This window comes from Typopeltis vanoorti, chromosome 8 (genome assembly GCF_054136105.1).
Source record: "Typopeltis vanoorti isolate ZY-2024b chromosome 8, IOZ_Tvanoo_1.0, whole genome shotgun sequence".
Taxonomy (NCBI): Eukaryota; Metazoa; Arthropoda; class Arachnida; order Uropygi; family Thelyphonidae; genus Typopeltis; species Typopeltis vanoorti.
In genome coordinates, this window is record NC_143556.1 from 121,906,747 (window position 1) to 121,921,006 (window position 14,260).

General features: G+C 38.4%; 1 protein-coding gene across 1 annotated transcript in view; it reads left to right on the top strand.

The window, feature by feature from the left end:
• Cubn (Cubilin) overlaps nucleotides 1–14,260 on the top strand; it is a 2,223,842-nt gene that overhangs the window by 1,263,406 nt on the left and 946,176 nt on the right. Inside the window, exon 42 of the mRNA XM_090396294.1 lies at nucleotides 6,714–6,869. Coding sequence (XP_090252420.1) covers nucleotides 6,714–6,869 — 156 coding nt within the window. The remainder of the gene's footprint in view (nucleotides 1–6,713; nucleotides 6,870–14,260) is intronic.

Genomic DNA, 14,260 nt, shown 5'->3' on the forward strand with positions numbered 1-14,260 from the left:
ATATCCTCTCTTTCCCACCTCTACCTCACACCATATGCTTTCAAAATCATTAGTGCCACTGCCTTCCAAAGTCTCCACTCTTAGAGGACATAGGTCGTCACTTATCATAAGCAGTACTCCACCACCACGCTTTCCCTTCCTATCCTGCCGAAAAATGCTGTACCCAAGGACTTCTATTCCTATCATTATATCCTCTTCTGTCTGCCATGGCTCAGTGATCCCAATAATTTTTGGCCAGGCTGATCTGTTCCACCAATTCCTCTCCTTTATTCTGGATACTCCTGGCATTAGTATAAAGCATATAAATGCTGTTGTTTCTATACCCAGCATTAACCCCCTCTATATTCCACTGGGCTCAGTGTTAGCTGATGTCGTCTCCCTTCTCCCAAGTACCCATTCCCAGAAGAGGCCACCCCTGCTGCCATCATCCCTGGGACACACTGACTCATTCAGAACAGCAATCGCTCCAGATGCCTACGTCCTTCCTCATTCAAATGTAAACGGTCTCTGGCATACAATTCCTCTCTGTCCTCAAATGCACTCCATGGATCCACATAATTCTAGTCCTCTCTTGTCGCACATTCTAGCTATTATGTCATTCAATATTACTGCTCTTCTGCTCAGCTCGGCATAATCATACCTAGGCAACACACACACACTATCTTTCCTCTCTGTGTCTTCTTTTGTACCACCTCATGCAAGAATCTCATATCTCTCGCTGCCCTATTTACACCACCACTCAAGTCATTTGTTCCCATCATCACAATCATCTCATCTACCCTTTCTCCTCTCTTAAATGTCAAAGCTACACTTTCCATTGTTTCTCCTGGCAAACACTCCTTATCCTATCTTGAACACCATGGATCATTGAGTCCCCATACATTATACCTCTTAGTATTCCCTCTCTCCTACTGTTTCCATTTTCTCCTCCTCTAGCACTCCCATACCTCTCTCTCATTCCATCTCTCATGATTACAAGAATGTGCAAAAAAAGAGGTCTGGAAATTGTTGATGTCTGGAGTGTGTTTGAATGCATGCAAGAGATGGGTTGCATCTGAACATGGAAGGTTATAAGTGATTGAAGAAGTTACTATTTTCTAAATAAGTTGGAGTAATTGGGCAGGGAAACTAAAATTGAAAAGGTTGAGTGTAAGAGGGAGAAACTTAAGCAGTGATTGTATATTTGTTGATCCTCATTTGTATAATAAATTGCAGAATTAGAGTGAATAAAAATTGGCATTCGGACTATGGAAATTAGTCACATGTATGTCATTTCTGAAGCTGGTACAATAACTAAAGGGAATCTACAATTTTCGTATACTAATGCATGAAGAATTCAAAATACGGGAGAAGAATTTTTGGCATTAGTAAGTGAAATCTCGCCAATTAGGGAAACTTGGCTGTCCGCAGAAGATGTGGTTACTGGAATTGAATGTGATGGGAACAGTATTTTCATGGAGGTTAGAGAAGATAGAATCAGAGGAGGAATACTGTTGATGATAGCTGATGAGTTCCAGCCAGAGAATGTGGTATATCAAGATGATGGACATGTGAATGATAGTTCATTTGAGGCAGTCTGGTGTGCAATAGTGACCAACACAACCAAATATGCAGTTGGTTGGTGCTATAGGCCAGTCAGTACAGGGGATGATATTGAATTCATCCATCAGCAAATTAGTGCAATGAGTACAGTATTAGTGATTATTATGGGGGATTTTAATTATGGTGATATCAATTGGAAGGGGTTAATATCACGTGGCAAAAAGGAAATGGAATTTCTACATCTCCTACGAGATAATAACTTGAAACCGCACATAACAAACTGGACACGTGGAAACAATGACCAGGTCCAAAGTGTTGTGCCTGGTCATTGTTTTAGAGGATATATGCATAAGTAAGGTATCCTCATTACCTCTAATTGGTGAGAGCAGTCATGTGGTATTGACTTGGGAGGTTGCAAAATTTTTCGATTTCTCTCTTAAGAAGCGGTATATATGGAATGTATACCTACAGGTTAGGCAATTATAACAAACTTCAGAGTGAGCTTGCAGCCGTCCCATGGCAGAATATATTGCAGGGGAATGATGTTAACAGTGCATGTGATAAAATTAGCGGGTATCTGAGGAAGGGAATATTACAATGTGTCCCCCATGGACAGGAAGACAAACAAGGTAGGCATTAGATGGATGAGTAGTAGTAGTATCAAGCTTGATCTGCATAAAAAAAAGAAAATGTTATGGATAATTTACAAGGAGATAGATAATCAGTACACCCATGAGCACTACAAGGCCCAAACTAGGAAGGTTACCAGCATAGTAAGAAAAGCTAAATCAAATTATGAGAAGACTTTAGCCAAGGAGATCAAGGATAATCACAAGGTGTTCTTCTTCTATGTGGCAAGTAAAAAGAAGAATGACTTTGGAAGGATAACTTTAGTGGGTGCTGATGTTATTGAGGTGACAATTCAGATATAATAGTAGAGTTACTGAGTGATCACTTTTCCAAAGTCTATCACCCAAGTGAGGATATCTCTGTACCTGTAGCAATAACTAATGTTAGAATTGAAGTTTGGAAATCAGAGGTACTTAGTTTATTGCAAAATTTAAATGCAAACACTGCTGTAGGTTTAGATGGAATATCACCTCGGGTGTTGCATAAATGTGAAAAGGATTTGTCAACACCTCTTACTTGGTTATTTAATTTAAGTTTGAACTCTGGTATGGTCCCTAGGGAGTGGAAGGAAGCCAGAGTAGTTCATTTGCATAAGGGTGGCTCTAAAAATGTGGTAGTTAATTGCAGACCAATCACCATCTTGGGAGTGGTGGTAAAAATATTGGAAAGTTGGTTGAAGACAAAATTCAAGAATCAGTGGGTATCAGGATATGATACTCTGTAGGGGCCAACATGGTTTTGTTAAAGGTCGATCCTACCTCAGCAATTTATTAACTTTTTATAATAGAATGACATCTGAGTTGGACCAAGGAAATGGCTACACTATAATACTTCTGGTTTTTGCTAAGGCTTTTGACAGGATACCCCATGAATACTGTTGTGCAAATTGGACCAGATGCACATACGATTACTTGGTTATTGAGGAACACACCAATATCCAGAGATAAAGAGGTTATTATTCCCTTTTATAAGGCATTTATACTTCCACATTTGGATTACTATGCTCAGGTTTGGTCACCTGGATTCCTTGGAGATGAGGAGGTTGTGGAGAGGGTTCAGAGGAGAGTGACTAAGTTGCTGAGTGATGTAAAAAATGCTCCTTACATTGATAGATTGAGAGCTTGTGGATTGCAGAGGTTGGTTTATAGGCGGAGAAGAGGGGATATGATAGAAACATTTAAATTAGTAAAAGGTTTTTATAAGATTGATGCAGGGGAAATGTTTCAGCTGTGTGAAAGTGATGGAAGAACAAGAGGTCATCACTGGAAATTAAGGAAAAGTGTGGTTATCAAGGGTCTGAGAACAAGGTTTTTTGCCTGGAGTGTGGTGAATGAGTGGAATGCATTGCCTGAGCCAGTTGTGAGATCTTCATCTGTAAATGAATTCAAGAAGAGATATGATAGATATTGTTTTGATGGTTTGGGTCTCCTGCGATGAGTCTACTGACTCCATGGAGACACCCGTAATAATAATAATATCTTCACCTGGATGATACACCCTTACAAAAGAGTTACTCAGTAGCTCAACAATATCATCTGTCTTTGTTACCTCTCTACTATCTGTGTTCCTTAAAGTCATTCTTTCTCTTACTTGCTACATAACAAAAAAACTGTTGGGGATTTCCTTTCATATGCTTTGCTAATTTCTTCACATAATCTGATTTCATCTTCCTTGCCATGCTGGTCACCTTTCGTGCCTTATATCTATAGTGTTCATGAGTTAGCTAGTAACCTTTCTCTTTTTATACCCTCTACATCATTTTTCTTTTTCGAAGCTCATGCTTAGTGATAATGGTTATCCAGCTATCTTCTACCAATACTCTCCTGACCTTTAGTATACAGTGTGATATTGCTCCCTTGACTATCCCCTATCTGAATGCCCTTTCTCTGCAGATCTTTATGCCATGGTAATGCTTGTATCTGCCACCTAAGTGTATTATAATTATCTGCCTTTTAGTTCCACATATACTCCTTAACTAGAATTTCCATATATTTTGCTACCTACCAAGTCCAGATCACATGATCACTTCCCAATTTGGAAGCAATGTAGCCTTAGTTATGGAGAGGTCTTCTTATCCCATAACCAGATTCAACACTCTCATACGCCAAGTCCCCCTGTATGACATTTTGTTTCAAGTAATTATCTCTCAGGTAAGGTGGTACAACACTGGGCAACTCGTTGCAAAGGTGGAGCAAGCTAACATCACTCCTATCTCAGTATCTCCCATAATGCAAAACACATCTCCTTGTGGATATGTATAATGTTATACATTAAGGGAAGGGCCACTACCTAGACTAGTTTCAACCTTAATTGAGGTCTCTTCAGTGGGAGCCAGACCCAAGTGGAGATTCCAGGCAGAAGCTTTGGCAAGACCATCTCCACCTATAGGAGTTGCCAAATAGTGTGCCACCTTTTTATTAAATTACTCTGGATTTAGAGAAAGATGTTGAAAGTTTATTTTTCAGTTGGTTAGACTATAATAAATTTAGTTTAATCCTTTATCCAAGTGTGAGCAAACAAAGTTTGCACCTGAAAGTATCTTCAGGACTGGGATAAGGTGGTACAACACCAGGCAACTCATTGCAAAGGTGGAGCAAGCTACCAACACTCCTGTCTCAGTATCTCCTATAATGCAAAACACATCTCCTTGCAGATATGTCTGATATTATGCATTAAGGGAAGGGCCACTACTCAGACTAGTTTCGACCTTTTGTTTACTTTTTCCAGAGGCTACATTTCTAATATCATGGTAGTGAAATTTCACTAGAGTATGAAATTTACCTACCAAATGAGACTGGAACTTCAATCTTTTTTTTTTTTTTATTTTTTTAATTTCATCCACTCCATGTAATTTATACAGCATGCATGTGGTGCCTAATTTTTTCATTCTTCTCCAAAATGACAGCTCAAATGTAATTAAACTTGTTTTATCATACACACAACAAAGCTGTTTGGCAAAGCTGTTTTTCCCATCTGTCGTATGACAATAATAATAATAATAATAATAATAATAATAATAATAAATAAAATAAAATAAAAACAGGAAAGCCTGAACACATTCTTACAGTTAGTGATTTATACCTGACACATGCTTTTTGTGATATCATATCCCTCCCCATTGCCATTAGAGCCAATAATTATTAATTGGTGATTAATATTTTCAAAAATATATGAGAAATGGTTAATGATATGATTAATGATATACACTACTTGGAAAGAAGTCAATGGACACCATAGTATGAGGAACAAACATCCACTTTGATAAGATGTAGGACCTCGTTTCACTGCATTGACTTCAGCAATCCTATGGGTCATAATTTCCATAAGCATATGATAGTGCTTAATGGGAATTTTGTACCATTCTTCCTGTAGACATGTAATGAATTCCAGCACTGTTGTTGGGATGGATGTCCTTTGACCTCATCCGACTCTCCAGTTCATCCCATAGATGTTCAATAGGGTTGGGATCAAGGCTCTGTGGAGGCCAGTAAAGTGTGGTTACATTTATATCTACAAATCATGTAGCTACGGAAGCAGCCTTATGCATTGTCTTGCTTAAAGAGACAATTGTCAATTCCATGGAAATGCTATGAAGTAGGAAGCATTGCATTATCCAGAATGTTCACATACCTCATACAATTTAATGTTCATGGTACCACAAACAGAGGTCTGTGGCCAAACCAGGACAAAACAAACCATACCATCCATCACACTGTCACCTCCGAGTGTCATAGATAGCATTATGCTCTCTGGTAAGAGATGTTCACTGGGCATCTACCACACCCACAACCATCCATCTGCATGATAGAGGATATAGTGTGATTTGTCACTCCATAACACAGCTTTCCAAGCTTACACATTCCACTGTACATGCTCTTTGCACCACTGAAGATGACGCTGCATGTTGATTCAGGTAATGTGGGGCTTCATGTTGTGGTCCTGCCTTGGAAACCCATGTTGAGTTGAAATCCATGTTCCAGTCAATGTGTTGGCTAACGTTTTTACACATTATCCTTCTTAGCACCCTACAGTCACATTCGGTGAGTTTGGTGGGTTGTCCACTGTGGGTAGCACTTGCAGTCGATTCCCTGAGCTTTCATCTCAGTATGGTATCACCGATGATTGACCTAGGATGACCCAATTTGTCAACAATTTGCCGAACAGATAGGCCTTCAACACGACATCCTTTCACAATGCTTCTTTCAAACTCCGTCAGTTCTCTTCTTGCAACCATTTCACCCAGACACAGTTCACTGACTTCAGAGCATCATATTCCTCCAATTTATACCTGCTATAAACACATGACTTGTTACATGGCACAATGTACTTTGCCTGTGGGCGGTGTCTGATGAATTCTTTCAGAGTAGTGTATGTGCTTATTGTTAGTTAGAATTAGTGTAATAAGAATTGGTTCATATTTATCTTACCTGAACTATCTTTAAGTGTCATTTGATTATATTTTCAGTTTTGTTGGTATTATTTTGTTCTCTGATTTGCTTCATCATTTATTTATTTATTTAAATCTAACTTCAACTTTGCAGATTCTACTGCAGACCAAGCTGAGTGGATCTTACTTGATACGTTATGTGGACGAGTTCAAAATTTTGTTTTACAGAGTCCATCAAACATTATGAAGCTTATGTTTCAGACAGACAGGTTTTATAATCTTACTGGATTCCATGTTATTGCACATTCAGGTAATGTTGAGAAATAGTCACCAATCATCTCATCGATAAAAAAAAAATCACTTTCTGATTTGTTATTTATTGTTTTTAATCTCTTTAGTTATTAGTAGGATAGTTATATAAAGTATTTCATTCATGATCTAGTACCTGACTGATTTAACATATATTTTTAAGCCAACTGATGATAATGCTTAAAAAACTATTTTAGTACTATGTGCTAGTACTATTTATTGGTATTAATATCTTTTTCTTTATTCTGGTGTGAAGCTGAGATCAACAGAATATTATATCTAATAGGATGTTGCTATAGGACATGGAATGTGAATGAGAAGAGCACTCAGTGTAAAGTGTTTAGACAAATTAGTTGGACAAGCAAAAGGAAGGTGATCCTAATGGGAGAATTTAATTTTAGGAAGGTGGATTGGAAAGAAGAGATGAGATGGTCTATGATAAAAGTAGAGTGAGTTTGTTGAGTTTCTGCAGGATAACTATTTTAAGAAACATGTGATAGAAGCAACACAAGGTTTTTAGGTATTGGATTTGGTTATATCCACACAGGATATGGTTGTGAATGAGGTATCAACATTGCCACCTGTCGGTGAAAGTGATCATGAGTTATTGGTTTCAAGGTAATAATACAGGAAAAGTTTGTTCTCAAGTAGGTATATACTTTATGTGAAATGAAACTATAAAGTGAATGACTATGAGAAGCTGCGTATTCAGCTAGCATCAATACATTGGATTGATGTGTTGTGCTGAAAAGATGATGAGAGCAGAAAAGGATAAAGCCACATCTGACAAATGTAATGCATAACTGCATAACAAGTGTAAGCGTATGATTAGAGTAGGAGTGAGATGGATGAACAGTGAAATCAAGTAAGTAGTATGGCAAAAGGAGTTGTTTTCTGGAAGTGGAACAAGAAAATTTGTAGTGAACACATGCATGAAGAATATAAACTGCAAGCCAGAAAAGTGACAAGCACAGTTAAAGAAGAAAAAGTAGAATATGAGAGGAGATTGTCCAGTTCAGTTAAAAATAATTCAAAGGAATATTTCTGCTATGTGATAAAGAGAAAAAATAATTATCGCAGTTGACACTGATGTTTAGTTATGGTAGAAAAGTGACTATTGTAAAAGATATAGTGAAATTATTTAACATGCAATAGAATAGAGGCATGCAATAGGATAATTGAAGGTGAAAGAATCAGAGGTAATCAAGTGTGCTGTGTTAGATGGTAATAAGTCTGTGGGAATGGATGATATATCATTATATTTTTAAGGAATGTGAGAAAGGGTTAGCTATGCCATTGACCTGGTGATTTTATTATTATTATTATTATTTCCAAAGACCTCATAGAGTGAAAGACTCATCTGGGAGGTCATTTTATCACACACACACACACACACACACACACACACACACACACACACACACACACACACACACACACACACACACACACACACACACACACACACACACACACACACACACATTTTATCATACCGTGACTTAAACACACTCAAACTGCTTGCAGACACCACACTCTCAGGCAAGGCATTCCAATCATTCACTACTCTGCATGAAAAACACCTGCATCTCACTCCCCTACTCACACCCTCTTTATACGGTTGCCAGGGATGACCTATGGTTCTCCCCTGATCTCCCACTATTCTCTGTTGAACTTCTCCACCATTGATCTTATAACAACCCCTTACCAACTTGTAGGTCTCTATCATATCTCCCCTCTTCCTTCTCTCCACCAGCCTCTGCAAATTACATCTTCTCAATCTTTCCTCATACTCAACATTCCAGAGGTCAGAAACTACCTTAGTCACCTTTGGACCCTTTCCAACATCTCTTCATCCTTCTGAAAACCCGGTGACCAAATCTGGGCACAATAGTCCATGTGTGTGGCCAATTCAAAGACTTATACAATGGAATAAGAATCTCCCTACTTCTACCCGTCAGTGTCCCCCACATCATTCCCAGAAGTCTTTTTGTTGTCTTCACAATTTTGGCGATGTGTCCCCTAAATTTTAGATCCATATCCACTATCACCCCCAGATCTCTTATTTCCCCTACCTCCAACAATATATTCTAACAAAGCATAAATTCTGCATCCCATCTTTGTTTTCAAAATTTTAAAAACCTTGCATTTTGCAACATTGAACTCACATCCCCATTTGCTTACCCAATCACTCAATTTATTCAAGTCTTCTTACAAGGCCACAACATCTTCACTACTCTTTATGGTTCGTCCCAACTTTGCATCACCTGCACACAACTGAATATCTCCATCCACATCTTCACCAATATCATTAATATACAAGTTAAATAGTAATGGCCCCTAAAACAGACCCCTGAGGCACTCCACTAGTGGCTTAACTTTTCCTGAATATCGCACTCCCATACACAACTTATTGATACCTATCAGATAGCCAGTCTCCAATCCAATGCACTAATCTAATATATAACCCCATCTGCTCTAGTTTGACTGTCAACTTATAATGAGGTACTCTATCAAAAGCCTTTGCGAAATTCAAGTATATTACTGTGTATCCTTCTCCTCTGTCCAAGGAAGCAGTCACTTTATTGTAATAAGTAAGTATATTACTAAAACATGACCTCCCTTTAGCAAATTCATGCTGTCCATCAAAGATTATACCATTGTTGTTAACCCAACTCTGGATCCTAGTTCTCAGAAGCTTCTCCAACAACTTAACCACAAAACCTGACACAAAAATAGGCCTATAGTTTGATGCTTGAGTTCGATCACCTCCTTTATGAAGTGGCACAATCTTGCCCTCCTTCCACTCCTTAGGAACTTGACCAAGTGCAAGACTCCTTTAAAAAAATATGTCAAGGCAGGTGTCTCCTCATTCCATGCTACACCTGCAAGCTGTCTCCTGAGCTCTTCCTAATCACCCCCCTTGTAGTTCCACATATACCCTTTTTTCACAGGGGATCCTTGCACTGCTGGCAACCACCAGGGTAATCACCTTGTGGTCACTTTCACCAATTGGTGGATGATTTGACACCTCATTTATAATTACACCCTCTGATGAGATGACCAAATCCAACACCCTTAATCCTCGTGTGCCCTCTGATACATTCTGTCTGAGGTAGTTATCCCTCAAAAACTCAAGAAACTCATTTCCTTTACTTCCAGTTGCTATCTCTTCATTCTAGTCTATATTGCCATAATTAAAATCACCCATAATGATCACCCTTTTCTTATTTGCTTGGCTTATTTGACTATACATTTCACTATCACCACCATCCACATTACCAGTTCTATAACAACATCCCACCATGTATTTGATTCTATTCACCTCTATCTCACACCATACTGCCTCAAAACCACTGGCACTATTTCCCTCTTGCATCTCTAACTTTTATGGACATAACTCTTTCTCTATCTTCAATAGCACTCCCCCTCCCTTTTTACACCTTCTATCCTCACGAAACACATCATACCTTTCCATCTCTATTCCTGTCAGGATGTCGTCCTCATCCAACCATGTCTCACTTATTCCGACAACTTTGGGTGAACAGATGCAATTAGTGAAACCATTTCATCCGCATTGTTTCTTATACTTCTAGCATTGGTATACAAACACGACAGCTCATTTCTGGATCTACAGCTAGTTCCACTGATAACACTCACTCGATGTGATCTATCCATTCTGGACTGGAGCCATTTCCCTTTCTGTTTCTTCATTTTAGAATCCTTTTCAATTTCATCTGTTTCCTCTTGATCGCTGGTCATCCCATTTCTTTCCTGCCTACGTATGCTCTCACCTCCTCTTGGAGCATCCACCATACTCACGCTGTGTACCCCTGTTGACCCTGAGCCTCCCCGTTTCCCTGCTCCTCTTGTGTTGCACACCCATTCTCTCATTTTCTATACTCATACCACTCACTTCCCCATTCATTTCCATCTTCAATCTCTCCTGTCTTACTCTCCTGCTCTTCCACATCACTCCCCTCTTGATCTGATTCATTCTCTACCCTCCATCATCAGTCTCTCCAAGCGACTCACACCATAACCACTCAAATGCAATCTATCACTCCCATACAGCTCACTTCGTCCCTCAAACTCATTCCACACATTAAAAAACTGTACTCCCATCTCCTCAGACATTTCAGCCTGAATATCATTCATAATCCTTGCTCTCCGCCTCATTTCACCACAATCATACCTAGGCAACACCCTGACTACCCTTCCTGTCACACTATTCTCTTTTATCTTTCCAAGCAGCCTCCTGACATTCATTCTGACATGCTCTTTGTTCTCTCTCAAATCATTTGTACCAATTAATACAATTAACTCTTTTGCTCGCTCCTGCCTCATATTCAATGCCTCAATCACTCTACTCATTTTACCGCCTGGAAAACATACCTTGTGCATTTTATCCTCTGGCACACCTTTAATAATGGACTCGCCATACAACGCCACTTGCTCATCTTTCGTTAACTCTTTCATGCCATCATTATTTATTTTAATAGTTTTGACCTGAATTCTCTTAATTTCATTCCTCATCCATTTCATTTCTTGCCTCATCCAATGCAATTCACTTTCCAAATCTTGCGACACATTGAGTCTTGAAGTGAGGAAGGTTCCTAAGGAGTGGAAGCCAGGCAAAATAGTACCTCTCAACAAGCATGTTTTTAGGACAGACATTTCCTATTATAAATTGGTCTGTATATCTAGTTGCAGTTAAAGTGCTGGAGAAACTGGTTATGAATAGAATACAGATTAGGTTGACGGACATAAGATTATGTATGATAATTAGCATGGAATTGTGAATGACAGTTTTTATCTCACAAATTCCAATTTGGACTTATCCAGGATTTGTAAAGATGAATAACAACTTCCTTATCTCTACGTGTTAATATATATCTGTTAACAATAATTTTGTTGATGGGGAGGAGAGACTGACTATAAGTGAGCAAGAGGTGTTTGGGGAGTTGAGTAAACTAGATGTAAATAAGGCTGTGGGATTTGATAATATATCACTGCATATTCTGAAGGAAAGTGCCAGAGAGTTGACACCTGCCTTGACATATTTTTTTAATATGAGTCTTGCACTTGGTCAAGTTCCTAAGGAGTTGAAGGAGGGCAAGATTGTGCCACTTCATAAAGAGGATGATCGAACTCAAGCATCAAACTACAGGCCTATCTGTGTGTCAGGTGTTGTGAGTTGTTGTCAAGTTGTTGGAGAAGCTTGTGAGAACTAGGATCTAGAGTTGGGTTGCCAACAATGGTATTATCTTTGAAGGACAGCATGGATTTGCTAAAGGGAGGTCATGTTTTAGTAATATACTTACTTATTACAATAAAGTGACTGCTTCCTTGGACAGAGGAGAAGGATACACAGTAATATACTTGGATTTTGCAAAAGCTTTTGATAGAGTACCTCATGATAAGTTAACAGTCAAACTAGAGCAGATGGGGTTATATATTAGATTAGTGCATTGAATTGGAGATTGGCTATCTGATAGGTATGAACAAGTTGTGTATGGGGGTGCGATATCCAGGAAAAGGAAAGTCACTAGTGGAGTGCCTCAGGGGTCTGTTTTAGGGACATTACTATTTAACTTGTATATTAATGATATTGGCGAAGATTGGAATGGAGATATTCAGTTGTTTGCAGATGATGCAAAGTTGGGACGAACCATAAAGAGTAGCAAAGATGTTGTGGATTTGCAAGAAGACTTGAATAAATTGAGTGATTAGGCACGGAAATGGGGATGTGAGTTCAATGTTGCAAAATGTAAGGTTTTAAAATTTTGAAAACAAAGATGGGATGCAGAATTTATGCTTGGTAAGAATATATTGTTGGAGGTAGAGAAATTAATCTGGGGGTGATAGTGGATATGAATCTAAAATTTAGGGGACACATTGCCAAAATTGTGAAGACATCACAAAGTGTTCTGGGAATGATGTGGGGGACACTGACGTGTAGAACTAGGGAGATTCTTGTTCCGTTGTATAAGGCTTTGATTAGGCCCCACATGGACTATTGTGCCCAGATTTGGTCACCAGTGTTTCAGAAAGATGAAGAGATGTTGGAAAGGGTCCAAAGGCAACTGAGTAAGGTAGTTTCTGACCTCTGGAATGTTGAATATGAGGAAAGATCGAGAAGATGTAATTTGCAGGGTCTGGTATTGAGGAGGAAGAGGGGAGATATGATAGAGACCTACATTTGGTAAGGGGTTGTTAGAAGATCAATGGTGGAGGAGTTCTACAGAGAATAGTGGGAGATCAGGGGAGAACTAGAGGTCATTCCTGGAAACTGTATAAAGAGGGTGTGATTCGGGGAGTGAGATGCAGGTTTTTCTCGTGAAGAGTTTTGTATAATTGGAATGCCTTGCTTGAGAGTGTGGTGTCTGCAAGGAGTTTGAGTGTGTTTAAGGCCCGGTATGATGAGATGTGTGTGATAAAAGGACCTCCCAGATGAGTCTTTGACTCCATGAGGTCTTGGGGTAATAATAATAATAATAATAATAATATGTTCTTCAATAAACAAGTAACGTTATTGGCTCTCTTAGCAACCATAGCAATATGTCCTCTAAACTTTAAGTTACTTCATGCCCAAACTTTTTTTATCCAAGTGTTTGCTTACACTTGGATAAAGGATGAAACCAAGAATATAATTTCTTGTCAACTTTAACTTGTTAAAGGTTAAATAAATAAATTGATTGTATGCTTTGTAGTCCTTAAATGGTGGAGGACTTGGTGATAAGCTGTTATCAAACTGAATTGCAGCTACCACCATTATTCAAACACTGTACAAAGAATACTATCATTTTATATTTAATATTCACTTTGTAAATATATAAATCAAATAAATATTAAATCCAGCATTATTTCAAAGCCAAATGTAGAAACTATGAAAGTTTCGTATGAAATTTGCCTTTGGTTTCATTCAAGTAAACATGGCCACCATTAATTTCAGAATGGTAATCAAGGCAAACAGTCTAAAGTGAGTATGAATGGAAAATTATCAACAGAAAAGAAATTAAACTGGCATAAGAATTCAATAATTAACCTATGGAAATAATTAGTGTTTCTGAGAGAAGTCTAAAACAGGTAAGCTCCTGCTAAATGATAAATATAAGAAGTTAGGAAATACATCAAAAAAACAAAGAAGTGCTAATAGCATTCAACATCAAATAGATAAACTTCTTGATTGAAAAGCAGGTATAAGAAGTGCTATGTGAAATATTTCAAAATTGGGAATTGAACAATGAACTGTGTTTATGTTTATGGTCTCATAAAAGGTTGTACTAAGAGAGAAGTGGAGGAATATTTTTGAGACATCAGATAAGTCTGTTGATATAAAGAAAACAGAAAAACCTTGTCCTGCTTGTATGTCTAAGCAGTTGGGTAGGA